This window comes from Camelina sativa, chromosome 18 (assembly GCF_030686135.1).
Source record: "Camelina sativa cultivar CO46 ecotype springtype chromosome 18, ASM3068613v1".
In the NCBI taxonomy this organism is placed as follows: domain Eukaryota; kingdom Viridiplantae; phylum Streptophyta; class Magnoliopsida; order Brassicales; family Brassicaceae; genus Camelina; species Camelina sativa.
This window is the reverse complement of record NC_141897.1, coordinates 19,288,773-19,316,727: the sequence shown is the minus strand read 5'-3', so window position 1 is coordinate 19,316,727 and position 27,955 is coordinate 19,288,773. Positions and strand designations below refer to the sequence as shown.

At 35.7% G+C, this 27,955-nt stretch overlaps 10 protein-coding genes across 14 annotated transcripts; 5 read left to right on the top strand and 5 right to left on the bottom strand.

The window, feature by feature from the left end:
• Positions 1–4: 4 nt before the first annotated feature.
• LOC104761983 (subtilisin-like protease SBT4.7) lies at positions 5–3,052 on the bottom strand. The gene is made up of 9 exons (XM_010485188.2): positions 2,919–3,052; positions 2,718–2,812; positions 2,529–2,620; positions 2,181–2,433; positions 1,592–2,084; positions 1,258–1,490; positions 1,065–1,176; positions 772–985; positions 5–663 (listed from the first exon to the last, which is right to left on the bottom strand). The coding sequence occupies exons 1-9, from the start codon at positions 3,015–3,017 to the stop codon at positions 95–97; spliced, it is 2,160 nt and encodes a 719-aa protein (XP_010483490.1). The 5' UTR covers positions 3,018–3,052; the 3' UTR covers positions 5–94.
• Positions 3,053–4,217: 1,165 nt separating this feature from the next.
• Positions 4,218–5,681, top strand: LOC104761981 (putative NAD(P)H dehydrogenase (quinone) FQR1-like 3). 2 transcript variants are annotated; one of them, XM_010485185.2, is made up of 4 exons: positions 4,218–4,288; positions 4,569–4,637; positions 4,797–5,156; positions 5,232–5,681. In XM_010485185.2, exons 2-4 carry the CDS (start codon positions 4,612–4,614, stop codon positions 5,467–5,469), a joined length of 624 nt encoding a protein of 207 aa, XP_010483487.1. In that variant the 5' UTR covers positions 4,218–4,288; positions 4,569–4,611; the 3' UTR covers positions 5,470–5,681. The 2 variants fall into 2 exon arrangements, with proteins under 2 accessions (XP_010483487.1, XP_010483488.1); XM_010485186.2 differs by having other exon boundaries at positions 4,225–4,288; positions 4,563–4,637.
• LOC104761980 (zinc finger CCCH domain-containing protein 42-like) lies at positions 4,418–6,588 on the bottom strand. 2 transcript variants are annotated; one of them, XM_087498061.1, is made up of 5 exons: positions 6,355–6,588; positions 6,138–6,250; positions 5,848–6,036; positions 5,714–5,760; positions 4,418–5,388 (listed from the first exon to the last, which is right to left on the bottom strand). In XM_087498061.1, the coding sequence occupies exons 1-3, from the start codon at positions 6,525–6,527 to the stop codon at positions 5,852–5,854; spliced, it is 471 nt and encodes a 156-aa protein (XP_087354187.1). In that variant the 5' UTR covers positions 6,528–6,588; the 3' UTR covers positions 4,418–5,388; positions 5,714–5,760; positions 5,848–5,851. The 2 variants fall into 2 exon arrangements, with proteins under 2 accessions (XP_087354187.1, XP_087354188.1); XM_087498062.1 differs by having other exon boundaries at positions 6,138–6,247; positions 6,355–6,573.
• Positions 6,589–6,721: 133 nt separating this feature from the next.
• On the bottom strand, positions 6,722–8,838 carry LOC104761979 (E3 ubiquitin-protein ligase AIRP2-like). The gene is made up of 5 exons (XM_010485184.2): positions 8,502–8,838; positions 7,747–7,897; positions 7,584–7,650; positions 7,247–7,487; positions 6,722–7,158 (listed from the first exon to the last, which is right to left on the bottom strand). Exons 1-5 carry the CDS (start codon positions 8,567–8,569, stop codon positions 6,942–6,944), a joined length of 744 nt encoding a protein of 247 aa, XP_010483486.1. The 5' UTR covers positions 8,570–8,838; the 3' UTR covers positions 6,722–6,941.
• Positions 8,839–10,860: 2,022 nt separating this feature from the next.
• On the top strand, positions 10,861–12,563 carry LOC104761978 (dehydrodolichyl diphosphate synthase 5-like). The gene is made up of 4 exons (XM_010485182.2): positions 10,861–11,060; positions 11,269–11,494; positions 11,787–11,854; positions 11,940–12,563. Exons 1-4 carry the CDS (start codon positions 10,897–10,899, stop codon positions 12,382–12,384), a joined length of 903 nt encoding a protein of 300 aa, XP_010483484.2. The 5' UTR covers positions 10,861–10,896; the 3' UTR covers positions 12,385–12,563.
• A 2,598-nt stretch (positions 12,564–15,161) lies between these two features.
• LOC104761976 (dehydrodolichyl diphosphate synthase 3-like) lies at positions 15,162–17,053 on the top strand. Its single transcript, XM_010485180.2, has 4 exons — positions 15,162–15,338; positions 16,005–16,242; positions 16,321–16,388; positions 16,469–17,053. Exons 1-4 carry the CDS (start codon positions 15,178–15,180, stop codon positions 16,911–16,913), a joined length of 912 nt encoding a protein of 303 aa, XP_010483482.1. The 5' UTR covers positions 15,162–15,177; the 3' UTR covers positions 16,914–17,053.
• Positions 17,054–17,136: 83 nt separating this feature from the next.
• On the bottom strand, positions 17,137–18,661 carry LOC104761977 (dehydrodolichyl diphosphate synthase 2-like). The gene is made up of 3 exons (XM_010485181.3): positions 17,904–18,661; positions 17,747–17,814; positions 17,137–17,668 (listed from the first exon to the last, which is right to left on the bottom strand). Exons 1-3 carry the CDS (start codon positions 18,303–18,305, stop codon positions 17,221–17,223), a joined length of 918 nt encoding a protein of 305 aa, XP_010483483.2. The 5' UTR covers positions 18,306–18,661; the 3' UTR covers positions 17,137–17,220.
• Positions 18,662–19,050: 389 nt separating this feature from the next.
• Positions 19,051–22,282, top strand: LOC104761975 (protein DAMAGED DNA-BINDING 2). Of its 2 annotated transcripts, none has more exons than XM_010485179.3 (11): positions 19,051–19,466; positions 19,747–19,837; positions 19,959–20,086; positions 20,178–20,300; positions 20,378–20,466; positions 20,573–20,693; positions 20,776–20,867; positions 20,958–21,087; positions 21,198–21,446; positions 21,527–21,723; positions 21,832–22,282. In XM_010485179.3, the coding sequence occupies exons 1-11, from the start codon at positions 19,227–19,229 to the stop codon at positions 22,058–22,060; spliced, it is 1,689 nt and encodes a 562-aa protein (XP_010483481.1). In that variant the 5' UTR covers positions 19,051–19,226; the 3' UTR covers positions 22,061–22,282. The 2 variants fall into 2 exon arrangements, with proteins under 2 accessions (XP_010483481.1, XP_087356219.1); XM_087500093.1 differs by having other exon boundaries at positions 19,135–19,466; positions 19,691–19,837.
• Positions 22,283–22,624: 342 nt separating this feature from the next.
• LOC104761974 ((S)-8-oxocitronellyl enol synthase) lies at positions 22,625–24,291 on the bottom strand. 2 transcript variants are annotated; one of them, XM_010485177.2, is made up of 2 exons: positions 24,056–24,291; positions 22,625–23,935 (listed from the first exon to the last, which is right to left on the bottom strand). In XM_010485177.2, exon 2 carries the CDS (start codon positions 23,922–23,924, stop codon positions 22,782–22,784), a length of 1,143 nt encoding a protein of 380 aa, XP_010483479.1. In that variant the 5' UTR covers positions 23,925–23,935; positions 24,056–24,291; the 3' UTR covers positions 22,625–22,781. The 2 variants fall into 2 exon arrangements, with proteins under 2 accessions (XP_010483479.1, XP_010483480.1); XM_010485178.2 differs by having other exon boundaries at positions 22,625–23,946; positions 24,056–24,289.
• Positions 24,292–26,014: 1,723 nt separating this feature from the next.
• On the top strand, positions 26,015–27,874 carry LOC104761973 (uncharacterized). Its single transcript, XM_010485176.3, has 5 exons — positions 26,015–26,220; positions 26,309–26,457; positions 26,555–26,603; positions 26,846–26,988; positions 27,600–27,874. The coding sequence occupies exons 1-5, from the start codon at positions 26,172–26,174 to the stop codon at positions 27,684–27,686; spliced, it is 477 nt and encodes a 158-aa protein (XP_010483478.1). The 5' UTR covers positions 26,015–26,171; the 3' UTR covers positions 27,687–27,874.
• The last annotated feature ends 81 nt before the right edge of the window (positions 27,875–27,955 follow it).

Here is a 27,955-nt window from a genome sequence, read left to right as displayed (position 1 = left end):
GAACTAAGAAACACAAAAACTAATCATCAAAAAAGATTGAAACACAAATATAGAATAAAGAAACACAACTGCGACAATATTATGATAATGATGACTATGGTGACCTATAATCATCAGTGTAAACAACAATGACACTTCTCACGTTATGTGTTCCATCAGACCACATTAGGTTTGCAGACGAAGGTTGTTTTCGGTTGAGATTGTTGCCTGAAACAGTTACTGTGAAAGACTGTTTCTCGTTCACCCTTTTGAAAGAAAGAACACTAGGCGAGACCTTGGCACTGAGCTTAGATCCACGGTTTAAGACGATCTTTGATTTGTATGTAGAGTTGGGGGTACCGAGGTTGGTGACGGTTCTTTTGAAAGTCACAGTGAAGGAGCTATTAGTTTTAGAAATTTGAGCTGACATGGAAGGATAGTTTAGGTTTCTTGGTAAGGTCTCTCCACTGCAAGTTACAGCTTCACCAGCGATGAGTTGAAGGGTTTTCGAAGTGTAGTTCAACCCGCAGAGAAAGGCGATGTGGTCTGATTTGGTCAGTTCGTAGACAAGTCCAGGATTTAAAGCAGCTATTGGGTCGACATGTCCAGCTCCTGAAGCAAACTCGGTTGGTGCAAGGACATCGGTTGATGTCAAGACAGTTGTATTAGCATTCATTGGCCAAGCTGCAAAGATTAATAAAGAGACTGTATAAGCAAAAGAGTATTCTCAACAGAGGTTACTAGCTTAGCAGGGACAAGAAAGTAAAAAGCTGGATTGTAAGTTTTGTTTACTAGTTGTCATGATAGCAGATTGGATCACGGAAGGAGACCATTCAGGATGAAAAGTCTTGATGTAAGCAGCCACGCCTGCAACGTGTGGACAAGCCATAGAAGTTCCGGACAAAACAGAGTAGTTGACACGTCTTTTGTCGATCCCTTCGGATGCTGGCTGAGACAAAGGTGAATAGGCAGCGAGGATCTCCACTCCTGGTGCTGTTACATCTGGCTGCAATCCATCAACCATTGTCACTGAGACCAGGAAAGAAGAAAAAAGAAACAGGAGCATAAAAAAAATGTTAAGATACCTTAAGAAGATCAACTGCAATGGTGTTTGGACCGCGAGCAGAGAAGGAAGCAATTGTAGGAGCTGTTTGATTAAAGATTGACTCAGTTTTCAGAACAGATCCTTGCGGAGACCTGAGAAAGAAAACAAACACAGAGGTATCAGGACAAAATAAGTAGAGGTAATTTATAGAGAGAATGAGGATTGATTGTTACTTTGTGCAGTTAATGTAAGAGACGAGAGAGTCAAATTCGTCTGGTGGTAGAAGAGAGAAGGGCGTGGAGCTAACGTCGGCATAGTATTCGTAGTCGTCTCTAAAAATGGATGCAACAGCTGCTTCTGCACTAAATGGATATCTGGAAACCAAGATCTTTCCTTTCGTTAAATAGTCTTCGAACACAAGAGGATACATCTTCCCTTTCAGATCAAAAGCATTCACTGATCTCCCCTGTCAAAAAAAAAAAAAAAAAAAAGATTCTTTTTAAAGAGACTGAGCTACTACTACGTACAATGATGACATGCATGCAGAGAAACGAGAGTGCTACTTACGACAAGTGTCTTGCCGTTTCCCAAAACAACTTTGGTGATAAACTCACGGTTTGTGTTGCTAGCTCCAACTGTTAAGATCCACGGCGCTACACTCACGATTCTGGCCGGAGTCGGAAGAGTCGGAGAATTACCTGCTGCGTGCACTGTTAGAATCCCTTTAGCCATAGCGTGAAAAGCCCCGATCGAAATCGTGTCGTTTTCGTACCGGTTGGGATACCTTCCCCCGATAGAGATGCTGATGAGGTCAACACCGTCTGCGATCGCGTCATCAAAGGCTGCCAGTACAGATGCCGAGGTACACTCTGTCTCGGAGCAGACTTTGTAAGCTGCGATTCTAGAAGCTGGAACACCACCTCTTGCCGTTCCATTGCCTATTCCAAAGAAGCTTGTATTCGCAACTGCGTTTCCAGCCGCTGTGGACGCTGTGTGTGTACCGTGGCCATCTCTGTCCCTGACGCCTTCGCTTGTGTAGTCTCTTGCTCCGATCAACTTACTATAATATTTAAATGTGAACACATCAGTCTTTGCCTAGCTAAAACAATAGTACTAATCTTCTATTAGAGAATTTAATTAATTATGAGAAATATACTTGTTGCAAGTGAAGTTTTTGCCACCGGAACAAACACCTTTCCATTTTTTGGGAGGAGGACCAAACCCTTTGTCGGAAAAGCTCTCGGATTCCGGCCAAATCCCAGTGTCGATCATGCCGATGATAGTATCGCTTTCTATGGCCAAGTTTCGCTTTGTATTCGTACCTTCCTTCAACCCCATGAAATCCCAAGACGCTGTCGTTTGGAGTTGTAACTTCTTGTTTGGGAACACAGACACAACTCCCTCCATTTCTAACAACACAAATTAAAAAGGGTTTTCATAAAATTTTAACCTGAAAAAAACATGTTAACGTAAGATGTACGTGTCTCAATCGAAGAACACTAACCCGCTACTCTTTGTCGTTCTGACTCAGTGAGCCGGGCTGCAAACCCATTGAAACTCCTCTTGTAACTTCTCACCAAAAGACCTTCCATCGAACTAGAGTACGTGTACATCCATATATATCACTTGTTATAAGCTTATTATAACTAATCACAATAATGGTTACAGAAGGCAGGATTCAAGTGAATCGCACCTTTCTCCCGTGACTTCTTGAAGAATACTCATATGATGCGATGTTGGTGTGTATTCCAGTTGAGAGGGAAGTGAGCCCATGTACACAACATACACCTTTATGAATTAGTAAGTATCGTCATCATTATCACCATGTATAGAGAGAAACAATATATTAGTGATAATTATTGTATACGTACGAGATTATGAGAACGTAACTCACTTGTTTACTTTGAGGATCATCTATGACTCCTAAGACTGAACTCAATAACAAGACAAGGAGACATGGGAGGAGACAAAAGGAATCTGCTCGTTTCGGCATTTTTTTTCTTGTAAACTTTCAGTTTCTATGGATTCATAGAGATGAAAACGAAACCGTTTATATATAGTAGCATCATGCCTAAACCGGTCAAGAAATAATCCAAATTAAGTTCCTTTGATTCTGTTTCTTTATTTCTATATTTTAAATTATTTATTTGTATATATAGATTATTTATTTATATTTAGATATTTAAATTAAATAAAAATTATTTGTATTATTTTATCAGATAGTGAAAAGTTTTAAAAAATATTAACGTGAATTATACAATTCATCATGTGTATCTTAAAGACATTGTATCAAATGGTATGTTGACCAAAATGGTATCACTGTATTTTACATCTTTAAGAAATATATCTTTGGTCCGAACAGAATTTTTTCTTTCCGAAAAAATGTGTTTCGAATGTATTTCTCCGTTACCAGTAAAACATAAGAAGTGTGGTTTTTACTCCAATGTATTTCTTTCTTATAAAATGAATATTCCAAATAATTTGTTTTGATTTTAGTATTAATACAATTTATTTATAAGTTGCATACCCATATATTTAATTTATTCAAAACTTTATAAAATTAAGATATTATTTGAATTATATTTATTAATAAAAAATCATATATATTTTTTTTTTGCAAGTAACTAATAGTCTCAAATTTTGCAATAAATATTTATACCAAAACCTTTAAAATCAACCGAAAATATTATAACTGGCTGAATATTTAACTTCATAATCAATTACTCTATCATATAGAAAACCTATGAATTTTTTAAAAGTAACTATATTAAAAAATAAATGTGAATTATTATGTTATGGATACAATATTTTTAAATTTGTTAATTTATGTGTTTATTTTTCTTGGACATAATTAATTTATGTATTATATCTTAAAATATATATAACAATAAAAATAACGAGTTATCAATATTTTTAATATGGATAAGTTTATAAATAACGAGTTATCAGTAAGCTGTGTAAACTATATATACTGTCTGTTACTAATTTTCTTAATCATGATGAGATTTATTATTGTCTGACTAAAAAATTATTCAGAAGCCAAGAGGAGGAGGAGAGACATTAAACATTTATTGGGCTTGAAGATGATGAGCCCAATGTAAGAAAAATGGTCGGTCAAACTTATTGCCACGTGATCTACAGTTCTTAAAAGATCATCTTCACCAAACCTGAAGGACATATTATTTATTGTCTTGGAACATCCCCGAAGCTAACTCCGAACCTCAGACTGTTTCTTCATCTCCTCCTCTTCCTTCTTTCACAAAGGTTAGTTATTTTATTTTCCTCAGAATTGCTACTTTTTTTGTATAGGAGTCGATTCTTATTTGGAAATCTGATAATGTCAGTTTTTGTAAAGTTCCGATTTCCAGTAAACTTAGTCAAAACTTGTGAAGGTGTAGGAAAAAACGAACATTGTTGATAAAAAATTATTGGTCCTCAAGGAGAATATATCAATTATCAATGTTTTCTCGTCGATATATAAATTTCCATTTCGATCATCGAAAAGCTTCGGATCACATAACAGTGTCATGTTCCTTAGTTTCAGGGGCAGGAATTCTTGGTTTGTCCGCAACTTCAAGCTATAAGCTATGGCTGTCACCAAGATTTACATAGTGTGAGTCTTTAACCAATCCATCCCAAGTTAATCAACTGTAGTCAATAGAATTCTGCTATTTTATGCTACTGGCCCAGACAGATCGAAAAATCTGGTTTTCGGTCCTCAGACCAGATTGGTTTTGACGAAAGATCTGGTTTACGGTTTGTCTGGTGGTAGGTACTATTCCTTGCACGGTCATGTTGAGACAATGGCACGAGAGGTCCTCCGAGGAGCCAACTCTGTTCCAGACGTGGAAGCAACACTATGGCAAGTGCCAGAGACATTACCGGAGAAAATACTGGAGAAAGTGAAGGCTGTTCCAAGACCGGACGATGTAGCGGATATTCGACCAGAACAACTGGCGGAAGCAGATGGATTCATGTTTGGCTTTCCTTCTAGGTTTGGAGTGATGGCATCACAGGTCATGACTTTCTTTGACAATACAAGTGATATCTGGACTACACAGGCTCTCGCTGGGAAACCTGCTGGAATCTTCTGGAGTACGGGTTTTCACGGCGGAGGTCAAGAACTCACTGCGTAAGAACATAGTTCTAACAGATAGCAAAAGTTAGAACAACATAGGCAAGCATTGATTGACTTTTTGATCTGCAGACTGACGGCAGTGACAAAACTGGCTCATCACGGGATGATATTTGTACCGGTAGGGTATACCTTTGGTAAAAGCATGTACGAGATGGGAGAGGTGAAAGGTGGTTCGCCGTATGGCTCAGGGACTTATGCAGCTGATGGGTCACGCGAGCCAACTGAGCTGGAGATTCAGCAGGCGAATTACCATGGTAAGTACTTTGCTGGAATAGCCAAGAAACTCAAGAAACGTTCAACTGTCTAGAACCAAAGCGACTGTGTGTTTCATATACTACTAATCAGTCTGTAAATGTCGTCAAGGAGAAAACTGAAAATAAGATTGACATATAAACAGAGAAACACATCTGTATGTAGCTAAATGGTCAACAAATCTCATTCCCCATAGATTCTAGGCTTCTAGCTACTCATGTAAAGCATTACCACCTGATATCAATATGAACAATCACCTACATCCTATATGCCATAGTGATTCTTTTACACAATCTCACCTGGAACTTCTCCGATCTTCAGCTCCTCAACCGGTATTAGCACCTCTCTGTCCATATAAAGTAAAAAAAGAATCAAAATACAAAATCAATGAGTAAAAACATATTTGATTCTTGAGAGATTATGCTAATTTTACGTTTTCATCGTGAGAAAACTTGCAAGAGTCCCCACGAAGTACACTCCCTTCTCTGAAAAGCTCTGCAAATACCACGGGCCTCTCTCTTCTTCTCCTTCGTCTCATCATCTTCCTCTTCTCTCTTTAAGTATTCACCACGATGCTCCACTTTAATTATCCTCCCCAACACCTTAGCTCCATTCAGATTATCTACAATCCAGGGAGAAGAAGAAGAAGAATCTGAATTAAGAGAAACAATGTGTAGTAGTAAAAAAGATCCATAGAGAGGAAGGGCTTCATCATGAACTAACCAACAGCAAGATTAGTACTTCGCTGATCTTCATAAGCAACAAAAGCAAATCCTTTTGATTTCCCAGTTCCTTGGTCTCGAACAAGATTCACATCAACAACTTCACCATAACTTCTTCAATTGAAACCAAAACATTCAGAATAAGAATCACCACCATACCTTCTTAGGTACATACATTACTACTATTTCAAACAATTGTGAGAAGAAGAAACTTATACTGTGCGAAAACGGCGAGGAGATCACCCTCCGTGAGATCGTACGGTAAGCGTCCGACGTAAACGTAGGCTGAATCTTTGAACTTGGCGTGCCATGATGCTTCGTCGGAGATCCCTAGATGTAATTCTTTCGCGTTAATTCTCTGTGTCTGCTTCACCATTGTCAATGGATTCATCGATCCTCGCCGAGTAAAAAACCCTAATTGCAATTGCCTTTAAATCGGGAATTTGAATAATTCGCCGTAGACGCGCATAACAGAATTTAACGGGTCGGGTTAAGTTGACCAGTAAATCCACCCAAACTCGACCCGAATAACATTTACCGGGTCGGGTTCTGTTGACTGAATCCATCCATATGAATTCTCAACAATTTTTTTTGCGTGGGAAAGGATCATTTTTATTCAAGATCCAATGTAAATTAGTTGTAACTTGTAAGTGTAGCCCTCTTCTTGAAGAAGAAGAGATTACTAAAAATATACATAATGGGACTTTCCCAAGATAAATGGTAAAGAAAAGAGTTTTAACGAGGGACTATAGTACTTGTACTTGTACTAACTCTAATACATACACAAAGAACCGGTGTTTCGCCTTTACCTCAGATGGCAATCGTGAGGAGAAGACGCATACATTTGATCTGGAACCACGAGCGGTAGCTTCTCAATGTAATCAAACAACCGTTTCTGATTCTCTCTAGTGATCGCAGTGAGATTCACTGTATCGGTTTGGTCCAAAAACATCCAGAGATCACCCGAGTCTACTCTTTTTAGGCTGTCTCTGCAGAACGGGCATGACTGTGATCTCCCTCGCCTAAGTAAAAAAAAAAACATGACCCTTTTTTTAGAAAACCAGTTACATTAATTCAAAAGGTTACAAAGGCTTTGAGAGTTTGACTTACCAATCGCGGTAACACTTTATGCATAAAGAATGAGTACAGTTGGGAAGCACGACCATGCACATGCTGTTCATCTCCAGACAGATTCCACATTCTTCTTCCCTCTCGACCTCAATCTTCGAGAGCTCAAACATTTCGCTCTCATCCTTCTTTATGTATCTCGTATTGCAGACTTCTTTCTGTTTGCGGTCTTCTAGGTCTGTAATACCTCTTTGGAGTTGTAACAACGACGGGAATATCACAGCTAATAAACACCAAGACAGTGAAAAATCCATGAGCATATACTAACTATATCATCCTCCATCACCAAAATTTATATCAGCGCAAAAGAAACATATACCGTAAAACTCTCTTATGCTGGCTTTTCTTTCGTAAACCGACATTGTGGTCTTTCCATCCGCATAAGTCTGAACCAAATTTATAGCTCAACGGGTTAATCAAACTATATATCACCAAACAGTATGTTAAATGTAGTAAGTAAGAAAAATGGTGAAAGAAAGTACCATATAGATAAGAACTCTGAGCAAACCGAGGGCACCAGCGAGGTGACAATCAGTCCATTGTACAAGAAAAAGAAAACATTGAGCAGCCGGGCTGTAAGATAATCTCATCTGAATACGCGCTCCATCCTTCTCTCGAGGATGATCTAAAGCTCTGTTATTCAAATTTCAGAAATTAACAAACATGAGATCAAGATAGTAAGCATTTAACTATAAAACAGATTTTTTTGTCAAGGCATGAAAATATTCAAACAGCTTTACCACTAATATCAATCACAGAAACATTCTAAGAGTTCAATAAGTTGTAGTAGCCTTTAACACTAGCAGTAGCAGCCAAGACACTAAATTAGACCATTACTGATTCAGCTAATATGGTTATTTTGCTCTGATATAATTAGTTCACTAGTGGAGGACAAGAAACCTCAAGAATCAATTGAGGTCATCACGAGCCTAAACATATACTCCTTGTATTAAAAAAAACAGTTCGAGTCTAGATAAACCCTTTACGCAGTGATCAATTTCTCAAATAGTGATGGACCTATGAGAATATCAAGCTACATAACCTTAAAGAAGAAATTTTTACAAACTTCACTGCTAACAATAAAAAAGAAAAGAAGCAACCTTTAATTCCCTTCTCTTACATGCAAACCAAGCAATAACAAGAGACCAGAGTTACAAAAGTAAAAATCGAGACTTTATAAAATAAAAGCCGATAAATCCAATAAAAAAAACTCGAGAAAGAAAAAGGAGGATATTACAGTGTATTAGCGTGTTGGATATCAGCTTCAAGAGCTTTTAGAGAATCCTTGAAAGACAACTTCGCCATATAGGAGGTGAGCAACAATAGTAATTCCCATCAAACGAAACAGAGAGAATGAATCAATGAATTACACAGAAAGCCAAAAACGACGATGCTTGTGATTCAAAGCATCGATACAAAAAAGGAAATTTTCTTCTTTTGTTTTTATTTAAGAAAAAAAAAAGAATTAAAGACTTCTTTCTAGGAGTTTTATGTTTCACGGCCCAATCAGATGATCAGAACGAGAAGGAGAAGAGTGGATTTTTTTTTCTTTTCTTGATGAGCACTTATATATCAGTTACGATTCTCGAAGTTGCCTTTTCAAGAAAGTCGCGAAACTTAAGCAGAAATTACGATTATGCCCTTATTTTAAAAGCGGGGTTTAATCACCTGTGTGAAAATTACGATTGTGCACTTATTTTAAAAGCATGACCTTAGTCCGTACTGAAGGTTTTTTCGTCAGCTTCCATTAAAAGAGGCTTGCCACTTGGCTGGGCTGGCTGTAATAATTTGACATTACCTTATTGTAAAATAATAGTACAGTATGTCACGCAGTATCACTTTGACGGTTTGACTGATTGTCATTATATTATTATCATCACAGAGTACGTACTTGTATTTTAACAAAAAAAAAAAAGAATATAGATAGTGATTACAAATACTCTTTACAAAGTTTTAAAAGATGTAAAACTAATGACAAGAAAGAGTAATGTAACGTCTTCTATGGTAAAAAATGTGAGAACAACTTGGTTGGAAGATGATATCGATAATACGCAGATATTTTATAAATTTTATCAGATATTAGGATTTAGGCGTCTCCAACTTATGTTGTACATATGTCTCTGTTACGTTGAACCACGTAAAAAGGTTGGAGGATAGTGATTGATGCAAGTGATTTCAATTAATTTGATTAATATACATGTCAAACATTGATGCAAATGTATACCATGTATCTATTGCATTTATAGTATAAAATAAGGATATATACCTATGTTCTTTTTGTTCTTAATTTTGTATTTTCTTAAATTTCCTGAATTGTGTGTGGACTCAACCGTCTTGGTTACTTGGAAGCATAACCTTCTTACGAAAAATCAAATCCTTTTTTTATTCTATGATGATTATTCTTTTTAATTTGTAACTAAATCTTATATATAGTTTTCATTTGTTTTTTTTTAATTTAAACTGAGCATAAAAAGTCTTGGAAAATACCATATTGAAGACTCCCACATGTCAAGAACATTTCAATACATTTTATCAAAAATAAAGGATTTTTTCCAATATTTTAATTTATTAAAAAAAATAGATCAAAAGCGATTGTGGAAAAAAAAAAGATGGAGGTATCAATAAAAAATGAGTCCATTAGTATTAGACACTTTTTAAGTAGATAAGGTCAATGCTCACAACAATTGTAATGCATTGCAATAATTAAAGTGGGTAGTGCGATTAAAAAAAAGGATTTACACTGATACAGTAATTAATAAGTTGAATAAAATTAAAGTGAAATAGAAAATGAAATGTTAATTATATAAACAAACAAAATTACACTAGTGCGAAAGTAAAACGAAGATTACAATAGTTTCCTCGTTTCCTAATATATGATGTTTAGAGAAATATTTTTTTTTCATAATATAGGATGTTTCCAAATTTTTATACAATTTTTGGATTAATTTTATATTTTTTATTATGCAATCTTGTTTATGGTTAATTAAACTTTTTTAAAATAAATATTTTTTAACATGCTTGTTTTAACTAAAACATCCTATATTTGAAACTGATGGAATATTATTCTAGGCTATAGCTACTAGTACTAGCTAGTATATATAGTAATAGTAACCAAGGACCGGATGATCCGCATGCGACTCATGTGTGCTTGCTTAAAAGTTAAAACATTGCACACATCTAATTAAAAACGGTGCTCGTTTTTTTTCTTTCTTAATATTCTCTTTAACGACGTCATCACATGAAGTCATGAAGATATAAACGATGCATGCAAACAAAACTGTCAGAGCATGACTATATCTATACGATTAGCTTCGACATTTATGTTAAAACCATGAAGTTATACTGGACGAACAAAAGTCAAAGCATGAACATATACAAATTTCTTAGTTTAATGAGAAAATCACGTGACGAAACGTTTTAGTGATTTCCAAGTGTCGTAAGATCTTATTAAACCTTAATTACGTATGATCTGTTTTTGCGTAGCATCAAGAGTAGACAGCGAGCGAGTGCGAGAGAGAAGTTTCCATCGATCATGTGCGCCTTTCAACCCGTAGCTCTCTTTAAGTACTTAGACGAGTGCTCCAATATTCGAACAAAACATTGAAACAAAGACAGAAAAAAAAAAAAAAAAAATGTTGTCTCTATTTTCTGTTGTTTTTACTTTTCTTGCTCTTTTTCTTCTCATCCCTGGTCTCTTCATTTCTCGGCGTCTAAGACTTCATTTCTCCTTGGAAAATATAATCAGATTCTACAAAATCACAGCTTCTAAATACGGTGATGAAAGAAACGACGAACGGTACTTATTTGCTTTTATTAATCATAGTTTCCACGTGTTAATTTAAGCTCCTTCCTATTATTATTTTTGTGAAATTAACTAACTATGGATTCTTCAACCAGGTGTGAATCCATATTGCTCAATTGAATTTTTAACGTTTGTTCTACTAGGTATTATGCATATGTCAAATATATGTTTAATATAAAAGCCTACAAACATTTTTTTGTAGTCCAATGGGAGAGAAAGAGAAACGAGCGAAAAATAGAATGCCAAAGCATGTGGCGGTTATATTGGACGGAAACAGACGTTGGGCGGAGAAACGTGGACTCGGGACATCGGATGGCCACGAGGCCGGAGTGAAAAGGCTCATGGAGAATGCTAAGGATTGTTTCGCTATGGGGACAAATACTATCTCACTCTTTGCTTTCTCCACTGAAAATTGGGAAAGGCCTGAGGTGATTACTGCAAATGATATATATATATATATATATATATATATATATATATATATATATATATATGACTTTCACAAAACGGTTCAAGATATTTTTTGCTTTTGAGTAACCAAGAAGTTTTGGACCTTATGAATAGAACATGTTTATTAATTAGTTATTTCTTTTCACCGCCGGTGATACAAATTTGTGACCTTTAAAACTATTCTTTTAATTATGGTTGAGTTACTAACACCGATTATATATGTTTTTTCATACTTCCATTTTGATTCGGTTTTTCGTTTTCCTTGATCAGGATGAAGTTAACTGTTTGATGGCCTTGTTTAAGAAACACTTTAAGTCTGAAATGCCGTACTTCCAAAGGTATCTATTCCAACATGTTGATTGTTTTAATATATCCTCTTTAGAAGAGTTACGTCATGATGTTAATTTTCCCATTCGGTTTTAGAGATAAGATCAAGATCTCAGTTATTGGGAACCGCGCAAAAATCTCCCAGTCGCTTCTAGGTTTAATAGAAGAGGTAGAGGAAGCTACAAAGAGCTACGAAGGGAAACAACTCATTATAGCTATAGACTATAGTGGAAGATTTGACATCTTACAAGCATGCAAAAATCTTGCAACGAAAGTGAAAGACGGGTTGATCCAAGTGGAGGACATTGACGAGAAGGCGATGGAGAATGAGTTGATGACAAAGTGTAGCGAATTCCCAAACCCTGACCTGCTGATAAGAACAAGCGGAGAGCAAAGGATCAGTAACTTCTTCTTATGGCAATCTGCGTACACTGAGCTTTACTTTCCTAATGTTTTGTGGCCTGATTTTGGCGAAGCTGAGTATCTTGATGCGTTGACTTGGTATCAGCAAAGGCAGAGGCGATTTGGTCGAAGAGTTTAAACTTTGTATTTTCATGTCTCAGTAATCAAAATTGTTCAATTGATGCAATAGTACGTACACTACGTAGCGATACGGTTGTTTTCATATGAGACATAAATATATGTGTTTGTTCTAAAAATGCTATATATTCTTAACTTTCAAAAAAATCACTTTCAATAAATTCGTATTCAACTTTTAAATGAGATTTTCTTTAGGCCTAGTTTTGATCCATATATGTTCTATTTCATCTGTTTTGTTTTGTTTATCTCTGCGTCTTTTGTTATGTTCATCTAACTTTTGTCTATCGAACTAGTCTGTTTTAGCTACAGAGAGATAAATCTAGTAAAATTTGATATTTCAAGTGCAATACCATATTTGACGTGTTGCGTTTATTCTTCAGCTGCTAAAAATTGATGTCTTCTGACACAAGAAATCAGTCTTGTGGGTTCTTTACAATTTAGTGAATCTGGAAAAAAAAAAACCCTAAGTCATAATGTTTTACCTACTTTTATTTTTACAATAAAGGATTTCTCGTAAAAGTAATAAAAACAACACTTCAAATTTTACCCTTTTTTTAAGGCTTTTTGAAGATTTAGATCGAAAATAATAATTAAAATGTTACCAATATGAGACGCAAATTTGTCAACTTGAACATAAATTTAAATATTTATTAATGTAACGCGAGCAAAAAAAAATTGTGAGATATTTTATGGATTACAGAAAAATGTTACTTTTGAGGAACATTTACATGTCATTGTTGATCTAATCACACCTAACGAATTAAGCTACAAAACACTAGAAAAAACTTTAGTGGATCGGAGTGTTACCGACTATGTTTTTTTTTTGTCAACATTTGGCCTTACCGACTTAGTTTAACAAGATATTTATTTCTCAGTTAACCAACTGAAAAACAAAATCGATTTGTTCGATTACATCAATTAATACCTTTGGAAGGGTCCGGTAATACGGCTTAATAGTGTGATATGATGTATCAGGAATCTTTTATCAAGTAATAAATATAAATATAAATATAAATATAAACGTATGTCATCGGTTTGGTGACATGCAGAGATATAATATAGATCTACTTTGGTGGTTAAACATTGAAAAATGGTAATCAATTAAGTTTCTCCACGTACAAGGTGTATGGCCTGTCTAATACGTAGTAAGGAGACAGAAGGTTTGATCGATCAAGGTAATGTCTTTGAATATCTTTACAATCAAGGTAATATTTTTAAATATCTTTATAATTAGAAAGTAGCTGGTTTATATGTATGCATTATTAACTTGAAATATAAAATGAATTTTCCGTTTAATTATATATGAAATATACAGATATAATTGTTAATATATATTTTCAAAAATAATATTCATAATACTACAGTTCAACTACAATTTATAATTTATATATGTTATATAGTATTTCATAGAAGGATCATGAAAAAGAGAAAATTCAAAGTACATATTACTAAATATTTTTAATTACAATATATTGTTGATTTAAACAGTAGGTTACCATAGTAATTAGACAATTATTTATAGCAAAATCAACTATATATGATATTTTCTTTAAATAGATAAGATAATTTTTTTTAATATTTTTTCTTTTTTGGAAAAAAAAACTGATAAGTAGTCTAGAAAGAAAAATGTAAGATCTTACTTAATTATTTTGATAGATAATTTTATGTTGTCCTATATATTAATTTTATTGTCATCATTTAAAAGTAATAGTTAACAAAAAAAAATTTTATATATGATAAGTCAATTTAAAATAATTTATTAAAACGATATCACAAAACAAATATCTTATACTATAAGTTTAACCAGTTTTTATAAAAATCATGAAAAAAAAGTGTGTGAAATTTAACTTTTTTTTTCTATATATTGTCTCTATTTCTAATCATTTTAATATTAATAGTATAACTAACAATAGATTAATTTTTGTAATTATTGTTTTCTGTTATATCATAGGGTGATAAAATAATTATGTTATGATATCATTATGTTTTTTTAGTACATATGTTTTAAAGACAATCAAACTGTAACTTATAAATTACTATTAAATACAAATTTGAGTTGTGTCTTTAATACAATATATATGATTATTGAATATAATGTGAGTTTTTATATATTTGAGGTGTGTTTTTAATACATTATATATGATTATTGAATATAATGTGATATATATATATATATATATATTAGAAAATCTTCTATATTTTTAAATTAGTCTATCATAAATTAATTTGGTTTATTTGAGTTGTGTTTTTAATACATTATATATGATTATTGAATATAATGTGATATATATATATATATATATATATTAGAAAATCTTCTATATTTTTAAATTAGTTTATATTTTTAAACTAGTCTATCTTAAATTAATTTGGTTTCAGTTTTTACTTTAAAAGTATGAAACCAATTTCTATTTTTATTTGGTTTCAATTTGTTTATAATTTTTAGTTGGGCTGATCAGTATTTTTTTTAAGGTTCTATGGTGTATGATTTCATTATGAAATATATTAGATGGTAAAACTAAAAAATGGAAGGAATATATTTTTGTAACATTGTTGAAAAAAATTCAAAAAGCAAACCATATAACAATTTTTTTTTTAACAAACTATACACCACATAAGATACAAATAAAATAAAGTAAAATAAAAAATATAATGTTAAATTTAAAATTAATGAGAATGGTATTTGTCACAAAAGTATAGTGCTAAATGTCAAGTTGTTAGACAAAGTTAGAAAAAAATTTTTCTTATTATATAAGATGAGAAACCTTCAATGAGTCGAGCTAATACGTCGACAATGTTGTCTCTTCTCTCTTCTCTTTTATCTCTCCTCTTTGTGTTTCTCATCTCTTGTTGCATCATCACAAACCATTTTAGCTTCCGGCCTCTTTCCTTGCTTAAACTCCTCGGATTCATCAAATTCACAGCTTCGAGAGACGATGATAACAACTACAAACGGTACTTGTTTTTGTTGAACTGAAAAACATTTTTTGCTGGCTTCTCAACTAACCAAACAGTAGTTGTACATGTGATGAATGATTTAAACTTACTTCTTAGAATATGTGTCCAAGTTTTTAAAAAAAAAAATTTACGAAATTTTATTTCAGTTTGTTATAATAAACTCTATCGCCTTATACATGTGCGTAAAATGTAACCAAAAATAGTTAACTACAGAGATTTATAAAATTATTCTTAACAACAAGACTGTTTAGGTGGATCATATCAAGATTCTCTTTGATTATTAATTTTTCATTATATGAGGCTGCATAAGATTCACTGCACAAATGACACCAAAAATTTCATTGAATGATAATTATGTACTAAAGCCAGAGATTATTGGTTAAGTTTCTCTGTTTCATCTAAGAGGCAAAGAAAAACAGAGTGACCAGTGCTAACTTGTGTGTGTTTTTGGTTAGTAAAAGAATAAGAAAGCCAGAATAAACTAAGTTCATTTCAGGCAATGTTTCGAAAGTTGTCAAACAGGCAACGTGCACTTAAGATTTTCATGCAGAGGCTTTAGTAAATAGAAACAGAGCTTTCACAAATACCATATGCTCTGTTTTGTTATAAGATAACAATGCTAAATGTTCATAACATAGCTATGGTCTTTTTTGTTTGTGTAAGTGACGAGGGAACTTATGTGGTCGGAGAGGAGGAGCTACAAAGAGAGCTGATGCCGAGACACGTGGCAGTGATAATGGATGGAAACCGGAGATGGGCCAAACGGGAAGGATTGCTGACGTCGCAAGGCCATGAGGCCGGAGCTAAACGGCTTATAGACTTCTCTGAACTCTGCTTTAAACTGGGGATTCATACAGTCTCAGCTTTTGCTTTCTCAACAGAGAATTGGGGCAGACACAAGGTGTGACATTTTTTAGACAAAGTAGCTTACATTCTCATACAATTATTGACACTAACCATTTTTCTTGGTATTATTAAGATTGAGGTTAAGTGCTTAATGTCTTTGATCCAACATTACCTCAAGTCCAAGATCCAATATTTCCAAAGGTATAAATACAATTCGACTTAGGTTTTTTGTTTAGAACATATGATATGCTCATTTCTTACCAAGATCTTTTTGTTTTCAGAGAGGAAACTCGAGTTTCTATTATCGGGAATCTAACAAAGATCCCTGAATCTCTACGCCAAACAATCCACGAGATAGAGGAAGCTACGAAAAGCTACAAAAAGAAACATCTCGTCTTGGCAATAGATTATAGCGGGAGATTAGACATCTTACGCGCTTGCAAGAGCATTGTTCATAAATCAGAAACTGGATTGATCCGAGAGGAAGATGTAGACGAGGCGTTGATCGAGAGAGAGCTTCTGACAAATTCCACCGAGTTTCCAAGTCCTGATCTACTGATTAGAACAAGTGGAGAACAGAGGATTAGTAACTTCTTCTTGTGGCAGCTCGCTTACACCGAGCTCTTCTTCTCACCAGTCCATTGGCCTGATTTTGATAAGGATAAGCTTGTAGAGGCCTTGGTTTCATATCAACGCAGAGAAAGACGATTTGGCTGTCGGGTTTGATCCACATTTTGTCCACTATGTTCACCTCAGATTTCAACCAAAATACTTGCTCTAATTTCAGATATCATTGTACTTTCATAAATTTTGTGTAGATAAATCGAAAAATTGCGAATAAAATCAGCCTTGCAGTTTCTTGTTTCTTGCTTCGCCTACACATAACTAAAACTGAATCTTGCAACACAAGTAACTGTAATATCCCAAAGGCTTATTGAAAGCAGTGTTCTTGAGGCATAAACACATCCATTATTACACATCATATACAGTTTCCATTACACCAATTTATTTTATTGCAAGGAGAAAAAAAAAATCAAGATTTTCGACCACCAAAGCGTCGTTGTCTCTGCTGAAACGACATCAAAGCTTCGATATAACCGCTCCTCCCAAAATCAGGCCATAGCTCTTGAGCAAAGAAGAGCTCTGTATAAGCCAATTGCCACAACAAGAAGTTACTAACTCTTAACTCACCGCTCGTTCTTATCAGTAGATCCGGATAAGGAAACTCAGTACAATTCGTCTCCAACTCTTGCTCTATAAGTCCCTCATCTATCTCATCAACATCAATCTCACCATCTTTAACTCTCTGAGCAATACCTCTACACGCTTGTAAAACATCGTATTTCCCGCTGTAACCAACCGCTACGATCAGCTGAAGCCTCTTGTTGTTCTTAGTACCTTCCTCAACTTCGTTGATCAATCTTAACAGAGATTTCGGAAGTTTCGATGAATCTCCAATGATCGATATCCGAACATTGTTCCTAAAACACTCGAAAATATTAAGTTCTCGAAACATAAATAATCAATCAAAAACAATTCTTGCTTACAAATAAACTTACTGGGCTAAGTTTTGGAACTCTGATTTGAGAGATCTCTCGAATAAACTAAACAAGAAATCAATCTCAATCTGCAGAAAGAAACATATAACTTCAAATCGCATCAAGATCGAAAGGTGTGTAATATGCAAAATTCAAGAATTATAGGTTATAAACTCACCCTTGGTCTAATCCAGTTATCAGTAGAGAAGGCGAAAACTGTCAGAACTTGAATGCCCCATCTACCACTAAGCTCAACGATCTCTTTCAAAGCTTCAACGCCAGCTCTGTGACCATCCCAAGGTTGAAGACCTTGATTCTTAGCCCATCTTCCGTTCCCGTCCATTATAATCGCCACGTGTTTCGGCATCAGCTCCGGCTGAAGCTCCTCCGGAAGAGTTACTTCTTCCTCCTCCTCCGTCGGCGTAAACACAACCTCCGATTTGGTAGATCTGACTCTAAGTCTGACTCCTCTGTTCACGAAACTCGGCGAGTAAGAGAATAAACAGTCTCTACTTAACCGCGATCGCCCGGCATGCAATCGCCGGAAGGATGTAGGAGTAGGGACTCGTAGAGATAACATCTTAAAGAGAGAAATTGATTCACTCGAGGCTTTGTGGTAAGAGTTTGATAGGAGAAGAGAAGAAGCATTATTGTATTAAAAGCGGAGAAGATTAGTTGGAAGTTTCTTAAACTCCCTGCATAGATGGTTCTGGTAAGGCCGTTTTGAAAACGACGTCGTGTGTTGTTTGGTCGGTGTGTTTTTAAAGATGATCATGTATGTATGTTGTTTTCGAAATTGAGCGCCACAAAACAAAGTTTATCGTTAAAGAGATATATTCCAAGCTTCTGTTTTTTCTTTTTCTTTTTTCTCCTCTTTTTGTGTGGTTTATACGAGTTACTATTCGTCCACGTCTCTCTAACGTTTCCGATTTTATCATGCATTAAGAAGCTCCTCCTACCATATAAATGTAAATTTGAAATAAAGCTCTGATTTATATCGATCACAACATTCTCTCAGCAAATCCAAAACCAAATTATATCCCCAAAAAAAATAAAAAAAATCGGATTTTATAAATGAAAATTATGGCCGAAGTCCATTATTAGTGGGTGATATGAATAAAAAGGCCCAATAGCGTAATAACACGTGAGAGCCACGTGAGTTTTGCTATCCGGGCAGTAATTCGCCACGTATTAACTTCTCCCGCCACCACACCTTTACTTAAAATACCCGAACTATCCTTAGGTTATCAGCGAAATAATAGTAAACGTATGGATCTTGAGGGGGTATAATGGTGATTTGAACTGGGAGTTTAATTGTTTTTGTCAGCGTAAAAATTCAATTGAACCGTTCGGTCACCGACCTAACCGGCTTTAGATTTTTTTTCACCCACGCTGCGTCGTCGTCACTCGTCGTCATTGAACCCAAAAAGAAACAAAACAGTTTGATTCGTATTCTCTCATTCCTTTTTGTCGGGGTCGTGTGAATTTTTAAAAACCAAAAATGGGTATAACGAGGAACAGAAAGAAAACAGACCCAGAAATCATCATCGCCAGAGATACAGATTCCGAGTTAAGTTCGTCAGAAGAGGAAGAAGAAGATAAGTACCCTTTGTCGGAGTCGGAGGAGGAAGAAGAAGAAGAAGATGAAGCGGTTAAAAACGGAGGGAAAATTGAATTGGAGAAGAACAAAGCCAAAGGGAAAGCACCCATTACCGTTAAGCTTATCAAAAAAGTTTGCAAAGTAAACTCTCTTATCGAAAAACCCTAACTTTCTTATGCGACGTTTCAACTGCTTTCATTTCTAATTCTGTTTAGGCTTTACGGAATCAAAGTGAATGACTTTAAGTTTTTTTGCTTTTGATTTCAAAACATATCGAAGCAGCCACTGCTGCCTAGGAGTGAAATTTAACCAAAAGTGCCTCAAATTCACTACATTGTTACTTAAAGTTCTTCACTTTGATGCAGATACAAAGGATTATAGTGTTTGGCTTTGATTGTTGTGTCATGGTGGATTTATATAGGTTTGTAAGCAGCCTGGGCATGAAGCTGGATTTAAAGGAGCAACCTATGTAGATTGTCCTATGAAACCTTGCTTCCTATGCAAAATGCCTGGTAAAGAATCCACATTTCCTTTTCGATTCTTGCTTATATATGATTGGTGATTGGTGATTGGTGAATGGAGAAAATGTTAGTTTACCCAAATGTTTTTGTTTTTCTACTGCATCAATTGAAGGCCACACTACAATGTCATGTCCTCATAGAGTGGTTACTGACCACGGAATACCCCCAACTTCACATAGGATTACAAAGAACCCTATTGAATTTGTGTTTAAGCGCCAAATCCAACCGAGGATTCCCCCTGTAAGTCTCTTTGCACGCCGTTCTTACTGTGTTTTGATGCGTAATCAGATTTTTGTTGACTGGAGTATATGGAACTATTTGTGCTATACAGATCAAACCAAAATATGTGATACCGGATCAAGTTCATTGTGCAGTCATTCGATACCACAGCAGACGTGTTACATGTTTGGAGTTCCATCCAACAAGAAATAACATTCTTCTCTCTGGAGATAAGGTTTTTAGAATTGAACAAGTTACAAATTTTTCTGCATCTATCTTCTCATTGTTATTTTCGTTTCTGTTGGTTAATAGAAAGGGCAAATTGGAGTCTGGGATTTTGCTAAAGTGTATGAGAAGAATGTGTATGGAAACATTCACTTCGTACAAGTTAACAATATGCGGTAAGGATCTCATTTTATCTGATGTGATTTTACATCTCCATTTAGTTGTCTATATCTGGAAACAAAATCTGTGTCTTTTTTTGAACTGCTTTTGTTGGTATTGCAGGTTTAGTCCCACAAATGATGACATGGTTTATTCTGCATCCTCTGATGGAACAATTGGTTATACTGACCTGGAAACTGGAATCTCATCAACGTTGCTTAATCTCAATCCGGATGGATGGCAGGTCACACCATCATCAACTCGTTTCTCTGATTTTTTTTCTTGTATGAGCCGTTATGCTGATATGACATATCATCGGTTAATAGGGCCAAAAGAGTTGGAAAATGCTGTACGGTATGGATATTAACTCAGAGAAAGGTTTAGTGCTAGCTGCTGATAATTTTGGGTTTCTTCACATGTATGTGATTTCATCCCCTTAAACTGTTTGTAGACTAGCCTCTTTGTTATTGTTCAAATGAACGTCAGACTTATCTTCTTGTGATAAAAGGATCGACCATCGTACCAATAACAGTACGGGTGAGCCAATTTTGATACACAAGCAAGGAAGCAAAGTTGTTGGCCTTGACTGCAACCCTGTCCAGCCTGAGCTTCTTCTCAGTTGTGGGAACGATCATTTTGTAAGTCTATCAAAGAGAACCAAGAGCATGCTTTCACTTTGGACTTGTTTAGATGATTTTCTGATTTTTGTCAGAACTTGTTCAATAAATTTGCTTGGTTATGATGTCAGGCACGAATCTGGGATATGCGTAAACTACAACCTAAAGCTTCTCTGAATGATCTTGCACACAAACGAGTAGTCAACTCTGCGTACTTCTCTCCATCATCAGGCACCAAAATCCTCACGACCTGTCAGGACAACCGTATTCGAATATGGGACTCTATCTTTGGGGACTTGGATTTGCCAAGCCGAGAGATTGTTCATAGCCATGATTTCAATCGGCATTTGACGCCATTCAAAGCTGAATGGGATCCTAAGGTTTGATACTTTACCTGTCTCTCGTCTCCTTTTCCATCAGTTCCCCTTTTATAGAGCATTTGGTATATGTTCATCCGCAGGATACCTCGGAGTCACTCATTGCGGTTGGTCGTTACATAAGTGAAAACTTCAACGGAACTGCTCTTCACCCAATAGATTTCATTGATGCAAGCAATGGACAGTTGGTTGCAGAGGTTATGGATCCAAACATAACAACTATTACTCCAGTCAACAAGTTGCATCCGCGTGATGATGTTTTAGCCTCAGGAAGTTCAAGGTTCGTGAGTTTATTACCCACGAGTTATGAGAGTAACTAATTAGTGAAAACTGTTTTGATGACTAATCTCATTGGTGTGGATTTTGTTTCAAACTCCGGTATCTTCAGGTCCCTATTCATTTGGCGGCCACAGGAGGAAACAGAGATGGTTGAGGAGAAGAAGGATAAGAAGATCATTATATGTTCTAGTGAAAGCAAGAAGAAAGGAAAGAAGCAAAAGCGTGGCAGCGATGATGAAGACGACGATGATGACATGTTTAGCTCTAAAGGCAAAAACATTAAAGTCAACAAGTCTCAAGCAAAAACAACCAAGTCTACTCGGAAGACAAAAACTTAAGATGAAGAAAGAAGTATTTTATGTATAACTAATTTGTACTCTGTTTTATTTTGGTAGGTTCTCTTGTACATACTCTGTTTTAGTAGCATGCCCTGTTTTGCCTTTGGCCGGCGATTTTGTTTTCCTTTTTTAAGGGCATGATCGGCTTTTGTGTGGCTCTCTTCAACTTCTTTTTGGTGTATCTAAAGTATGAATTGCAGTAAGAAGGTTCTCTTTTGTTTTCTTTTAGTTGTTGGAGTGATTCTTGATCTCACTGAGTGGAACAAGGGATGAAAAGTCTTTACTCTTACGTCATCTTGACAGCTAAAACTCATCTGTATCAAAAACAACAAACTAATAAACAAACTGATTCCAGCAAATCATCTTGTTGTTTCAAGTATGGTCTGCCACTCCTTCATCCTATTATATTTGTCAATGCATCACAGTTTCTTGGACGCGTCTTCAAAACCTGAATGTAACTTTGGTTATCCGCAGTTTTGATTTTAACTAAGCTATTGCAGTACAACAATCTATTTGACCTACTAAATTATGCTTTTTGGTTTAATAATCTTAAGCCAAAAAGGGTTTGTGTAAAAAACTCATTACTCAAAACTCGTTCTATTAGTGATATACATGTTTGCCCAAACGAAGAAAAAGTAAGGGGAGGGAGCATTAGTGTACAAATACATACTGTGATTTACATTGTTGATCAAACCTATCAGTCACAACAATAGCACATGTGTTACAAAGGAATGAGTTTTTCATCTCTCATCACATCAATCCAATACAAAATTGAATCTAGGGTTCTATATCTCCTCTTAAACCCAAACTTGTCTACCTTCTCTCTCTTCCCAAGAAGCTTAGACGGAAACCTAAACAGCAAATCCATGAAAACCCAATTCGCCAAATCATCAATCTCTGTCCGAACAAGCTTCTCCTTCGCCACAATCTCATCCCACACATGCTTTCTCTTACCCATCTCTTTATCAAACGAGAAACCTTCATCGAACATCGTCGTTTCATTAACTTGCACTCCAAGTTTCTTCCCGATTTCAGGCCAAATCTCCTTCCAAGTGAAACCTACCCCATTAATGGCGTTAAAGGCTTCACCTTTCGATCGCACTCTCCCACTTGTTGCAGCGAATATATGCTGTTCCGCGACTAAGTTCGAATCAGATCCATCAATGTAACTCTCCTCCCAACATTCTCTTGTCCCTCCAAACACAAAAGGAAGGTTCAAATACTTACACATGGCACCATAAACACACAGACTTCCCATGAAATTGTACAGAGTCCTTGTAGAGCTTCCCATTAGCAAACCGGGTCTATGAACCGACCAAACAACCGAATTACCAGTGATCTTCTCCTTCAACAAATCCTCCAAAACATAATAGAAATTTCTCCCAGGACTCTTCCTTGGACACTCCTCGCTGTAATAACACAAACTCGAACCTTCTCCGACAAGAGACACGTAATGCTTCATCCCCGTTTGAAGCGAGAAGTGCTTTAACCTCGTAGCGTTTGGTAGAATAGCGTCCAAAGCGTTTGTAAGCATCATCTTGTTCTGAAGGCAGCACTTGTCGCTATCCAATGGATACTCACCAGACCACGTGACCCAGAACACGTGAGTCACGATGTCTTGTAATGGAGACAATCTCTGTTTAGTCTCAGATGCGTTAAGCAGATCACATGAGATGAAATTGTACATCTTCGTCAATGAACTGATCTCCGGGTTTCGCGCTACGCCGTGGATTCTCCATCTTGGTTTAGACGTTAATAGCCTCTTTACAATCTCTCGACCAACGAGTCCGGTGACGCCAAAGATCAACGCAACGTTCTCGTCTACTTCGTTTCTTCTCATCAAGATTCCATCTTCAGACCCCATTGTTGTTGTGACTATTAGAGAACTAATTGATTACGATCGAAGCTTTATATAAACATTTACGTAAAGAGAAAAAAATAATGTGTGGGACTGATTCAACGGGTTTTAGGAGAGTTTAAAGACTCGATGCTTACCTGTTTTTAAAGGCTATGTTAGAATATCCAAAGCAAGTTGCTTTGGAAACAGCTACGATTCAGCATAACTAAGCACAATTTTATAATACAAATAGATTAAAGTCAACAGTGTTTTAGAGTTTCATGTTACAATCCTTTTTCTTCTGAAAAATTACGAAAAAAATGGAGTTAATAATAATCCACACATTATTTTTATGGATGGCATAAGTTATATTGCTTGCAATATTTGTGTGTATAGAAAAAGATATGTTTAAGATTCAAACCATATACTGTATGGTGGAAAAATCTAAGTTTATCCTTAGAAAATCTTGACATGCTCCACCGTAGACGTCAATGTCAATATTACCATGGTATCAACTTTTTTTTTGAGACATCAAAATAGTGACAATACCATAAAATTAAACCGAATTTATCCATGCACAATTGTTTGATTGACCCACACACTTACTAGTTATTTCTGCTTCATGGCGAGTTGCAACAGTTTTATAATGAGAGAAATAATTGAGGTTGGGACTTGTGACATTTGAAATTTTCTCTTAATCTCTAAATTGTTTTTTCGGAGTCATAATTTTGTTTGTCACGATTGCTTACCGATTTTGACTATGATGTCTATAGTCTAGTCTAGGTTTTGTTCATACTAGTAGTAGTAGAGTTTGTTTTAATCGAGCTAGTCAAAATCAAAACGCTCATATATAGTGTCGACCTAATAGTCGGGTTTTTAAGTATTTGATTTTGTTTGTTTAGCCAAATTGTATAGCCTTTAATTATGACACTATTGTCAACTATATATGTGATCTGCATATCGCAAAGCCTAGGTTGGTTAATGCATGTGGGTTGGTCAATAGTGCTGCAAGAGCAGAGTCATTGATGTCTTGATATATATGGTACGAAGTACGAACCTATATACCCATAACCGAAAAAACATTTGGTATCATTGTAAGGATGATTATCATCTATCTATTGGGTTAAGCGGGCGTCGTCTATTGTTTACCAATTTAATTTGTGGCTATGGAATGTGTTACGGAAGCCACATGCAGTTCATATAGTTTTAAAATGAATCGTCGTGTTCAGCATGTTGTCCACTTCTCAATCGGACGGTCAAGGTTGCGAGATGCAGAATCTGGCCGTGGCCGTTACGTTTGCTGGCCGGCTTTTTTTCTTTTAATTATGTATACTCTTCAAGTGGGTCTCTGGTGTTTCTTTCAGTTAACAGTCTTACCGGTCAAAACCGAATATTAACCGACAACTAGTTACACACTTACACACGTGAGTGATACACTAACTAACAACTCATGTACCAGAATCTAACTGACATTATGCAGTGGCCAAACATGATACTTCGAATGAAACAAGTTCCAAATATTGTAGAAAAATGGAATTGTAAAATTGAGTATTCGAAACGACGAAATGTATAAATTACAATACTATCAAACTTTTTGATTGATGAAAAATATTGTAATAATTAAATTAGTTTGTTCTTATTTTTTTCTTTAGTCAAAGCTTTTGATCACGTATGCGTCAATCTTGGCTGTGTAACTGATAAAAAAAAAAAAAAAAAAAAAAAAAAATTGAATTGAAGTTGACAATATTCGGCCGGTCTGCGTTGGAGAAACTGAAAGGGGGGAAATGGGTACAGTGTATCTCTTGCCCCAAAGACATTGAAAAAGCTAAAAAATCATACACTTGGCTCTGTGTCCATAGCTTAAAAATGGACCATGTTTTGTGGTAGACCTACACATTACTCTTCTTTCAATTCTTGTCTTCCTCCCTTCTTCTACATTAATCTATATCCATTGAATAGACCCACTCTCATCTTATTATTATTATTTTTTTTCATTCTTAAACAATTCAATGTAGCTTAAGAAAACGGCATGGAGTTTCAACTTCCTTGTTACAAACGGAGTGTGCTTGAGAGAAAGGGGTCTAATCATAAATAACTAAAATAATCGCCTTTAAACGAAATTACACGAATAAGAAGGATTAAATCATAATCACCTCTTTGTTATGGTTCTGACTTCACGACCACTAACAATAAAAAAAAAAAAGTTTCTTAAATCGCCCAACGGTGGTGATCGATTTCGCCGGGAACCAGAGAAGAAAACCCTAGATCCTAGATATGGCGGAGAAGCTTGCGCCTGAGAAGCGACACGATTTCATTCACAACGGTTTACTCACTTTTATCTAATTCCCCATACACGAGATTTGATCGAATTGATGTGTGATTAGATTCTCGATGTTGTTTGTTATATATAGGGCAAAAGGTGTTTGAGTGGGATCAAACCTTAGAAGAAGTGAACATGTACATAACTTTGCCACCAAATGTTCATCCAAAGGCTTTCCACTGCAAAATCCAATCCAAACATATCGAAGTTGGCATCAAAGGCAACCCTCCTTATCTCAATGTCAGTTTCTTTTACTATATATCTTTCAACATTTTGGATCCTCTCGCTAGATTGGAGAAAATTCGAATCGATTGTCTGACATTTGACAATTTTTCAGCACGATCTTAGTTCCCCCGTGAAGACTGATTGCTCGTTCTGGACTCTAGGTACTCTATTTCCCCTAGAAAGGTTTTTTTTTAGATGAACGTAGATAGGTTGGGTGATGGACTGTTGTATAGCTATTGTGTTTGGATCTTGAGTACGCAAGGGTATGTATGTAGTGTCATGTTGCAGCGATCTAAGAGTGTTAATGAGCTGTTTCGATGCAATTTTACAGTATGTTTTGGGCTATTACCAGCGTATGTATGTAAGTTGCTAATCTGAAGTTTTTTTATGTTTGATTTGGCAGAGGATGATATAATGCACATTACCTTGCAGAAGAGGGAGAAAGGGCAGACATGGGCATCTCCCATTTTGGGACAGGGTCAGTTGGATCCTTATGCCACTGATATTGAGCAGAAGCGGCTCATGCTTCAGAGGTTTCAAGAAGAGGTTAGCTGCGTGTAAAAAACTTCTTGGTTTTATGTGGTTTTCTACTTTTGTATAATTTTCTGTCTTGTCTTTGGTTATCTAACTGATCTCTGAAGCCAATTTTGGGCATCATCTTTAGGATAGAATTGAATCTATGTCAAAACTCAACATATGACTACTTTGCCACAGATGATCTGGGTTTAAATGACTCATGTCTAATCACATTGATTATTTTCTTTGTTCAAGCTATCTTATTTTGCTTCTTGTGAGTTGTGCAAGTAGTGAATCTCTTGTTAAGAATAGAGAAGTAGTGAATCTCTTATGTTCATGGATTAACAGTCTGCATAGGCCTGGTGATAGTTAACCTATAGTCTAAACTGTGGTGGCTGCCTTACTTAGGTGATTAAATTGTTCACTCTTAGTCTAACCGACTTCTGAAGGTTTAGAAATACATTGAGCATATTAACTTGGCATTACTGAACACAAGAGTCTGATTCATGTATGCCTTAACGGCTTTACCCTCTTTGGTTATCTGCTTTTATGCATTACTTTGTATTGAGCACAAGTATGCTTTTCTTTTCTCTTTCTATCAATTTTCTTCTCACATGCTTTGTCTCTGTTGGTTTTTACAGAACCCGGGATTCGACTTTTCGCAAGCTCAGTTCACGGGTAATTGCCCAGATCCAAGGAGCTTCATGGGGGGTATTCGTTCTGACTAAAGATAGTCCCACTCTTGTTTCTATTGTATCCAATTATCTTTTTATAAACTCTAAAGCCACCTTTGGAAAAAAAAAAAAAACTCTAAAGCCACCTTTGACTTAACAAAATGTCTCATGGCTCATAAATAGCCAGCCTGACTCGCTCCTGTATCACTTGTATTAGCAATCATATAAATCGTTCTTCGTCTCTTGTTCAGTTATCCTTATCTTCCCGACAACAGAATCGGAACATCAGCTAAAGTCCACCGACCCGTGTATTCATCTGCACT

Bases quoted from the DNA above. Each gene is read 5' to 3' on its own strand.
- LOC104761981 (XM_010485185.2), top strand. From the start codon at position 4,612: ATGGCTGTCACCAAGATTTACATAGT. The intron at 4,638-4,796 runs GTGAGTCTTTAA...GTCTGGTGGTAG, and splicing joins GTCACCAAGATTTACATAGT to GTACTATTCCTTGCACGGTC. The intron at 5,157-5,231 runs GTAAGAACATAG...TTTGATCTGCAG, and splicing joins GGAGGTCAAGAACTCACTGC to ACTGACGGCAGTGACAAAAC.
- LOC104761977 (XM_010485181.3), bottom strand. From the start codon at position 18,305: ATGTTATCTCTACGAGTCCCTACTCCTACATCCTTCCGGCGATTGCAT. The intron at 17,815-17,903 runs GTGAGTTTATAA...TTCTTTCTGCAG, and splicing joins ATAACTGGATTAGACCAAGG to ATTGAGATTGATTTCTTGTT. The intron at 17,669-17,746 runs GTAAGTTTATTT...CGAGTGTTTTAG, and splicing joins GAGTTCCAAAACTTAGCCCA to GAACAATGTTCGGATATCGA.
- LOC104761973 (XM_010485176.3), top strand. From the start codon at position 26,172: ATGGCGGAGAAGCTTGCGCCTGAGAAGCGACACGATTTCATTCACAAC. The intron at 26,221-26,308 runs GTTTACTCACTT...TGTTATATATAG, and splicing joins ACACGATTTCATTCACAACG to GGCAAAAGGTGTTTGAGTGG. The intron at 26,989-27,599 runs GTTAGCTGCGTG...TGGTTTTTACAG, and splicing joins TTCAGAGGTTTCAAGAAGAG to AACCCGGGATTCGACTTTTC.
- LOC104761974 (XM_010485177.2), bottom strand. From the start codon at position 23,924: ATGGGGTCTGAAGATGGAATCTTGATGAGAAGAAACGAAGTAGACGAG.
- LOC104761980 (XM_087498061.1), bottom strand. From the start codon at position 6,527: ATGAATCCATTGACAATGGTGAAGCAGACACAGAGAATTAACGCGAAA. The intron at 6,251-6,354 runs GTATAAGTTTCT...TTTCAATTGAAG, and splicing joins CTCCTCGCCGTTTTCGCACA to AAGTTATGGTGAAGTTGTTG. The intron at 6,037-6,137 runs GTTAGTTCATGA...CCTGGATTGTAG, and splicing joins AAGTACTAATCTTGCTGTTG to ATAATCTGAATGGAGCTAAG.
- LOC104761979 (XM_010485184.2), bottom strand. From the start codon at position 8,569: ATGGCGAAGTTGTCTTTCAAGGATTCTCTAAAAGCTCTTGAAGCTGAT. The intron at 7,651-7,746 runs GTACTTTCTTTC...AATTTGGTTCAG, and splicing joins TCAGAGTTCTTATCTATATG to ACTTATGCGGATGGAAAGAC. The intron at 7,488-7,583 runs GTATATGTTTCT...GGTGTTTATTAG, and splicing joins CAGCATAAGAGAGTTTTACG to CTGTGATATTCCCGTCGTTG.
- LOC104761983 (XM_010485188.2), bottom strand. From the start codon at position 3,017: ATGCCGAAACGAGCAGATTCCTTTTGTCTCCTCCCATGTCTCCTTGTC. The intron at 1,491-1,591 runs GTAAGTAGCACT...TTTTTTTGACAG, and splicing joins GAAACGGCAAGACACTTGTC to GGGAGATCAGTGAATGCTTT. The intron at 664-771 runs GTAAACAAAACT...TAATCTTTGCAG, and splicing joins ATCTGCTATCATGACAACTA to CTTGGCCAATGAATGCTAAT.
- LOC104761976 (XM_010485180.2), top strand. From the start codon at position 15,178: ATGTTGTCTCTTCTCTCTTCTCTTTTATCTCTCCTCTTTGTGTTTCTC. The intron at 15,339-16,004 runs GTACTTGTTTTT...TGTTTGTGTAAG, and splicing joins GATGATAACAACTACAAACG to TGACGAGGGAACTTATGTGG. The intron at 16,243-16,320 runs GTGTGACATTTT...GGTATTATTAAG, and splicing joins AGAATTGGGGCAGACACAAG to ATTGAGGTTAAGTGCTTAAT.
- LOC104761975 (XM_010485179.3), top strand. From the start codon at position 19,227: ATGGGTATAACGAGGAACAGAAAGAAAACAGACCCAGAAATCATCATC. The intron at 19,467-19,746 runs GTAAACTCTCTT...GGATTTATATAG, and splicing joins TTATCAAAAAAGTTTGCAAA to GTTTGTAAGCAGCCTGGGCA. The intron at 19,838-19,958 runs GTAAAGAATCCA...CATCAATTGAAG, and splicing joins CTTCCTATGCAAAATGCCTG to GCCACACTACAATGTCATGT.
- LOC104761978 (XM_010485182.2), top strand. From the start codon at position 10,897: ATGTTGTCTCTATTTTCTGTTGTTTTTACTTTTCTTGCTCTTTTTCTT. The intron at 11,061-11,268 runs GTACTTATTTGC...ATTTTTTTGTAG, and splicing joins GATGAAAGAAACGACGAACG to TCCAATGGGAGAGAAAGAGA. The intron at 11,495-11,786 runs GTGATTACTGCA...TTCCTTGATCAG, and splicing joins AAAATTGGGAAAGGCCTGAG to GATGAAGTTAACTGTTTGAT.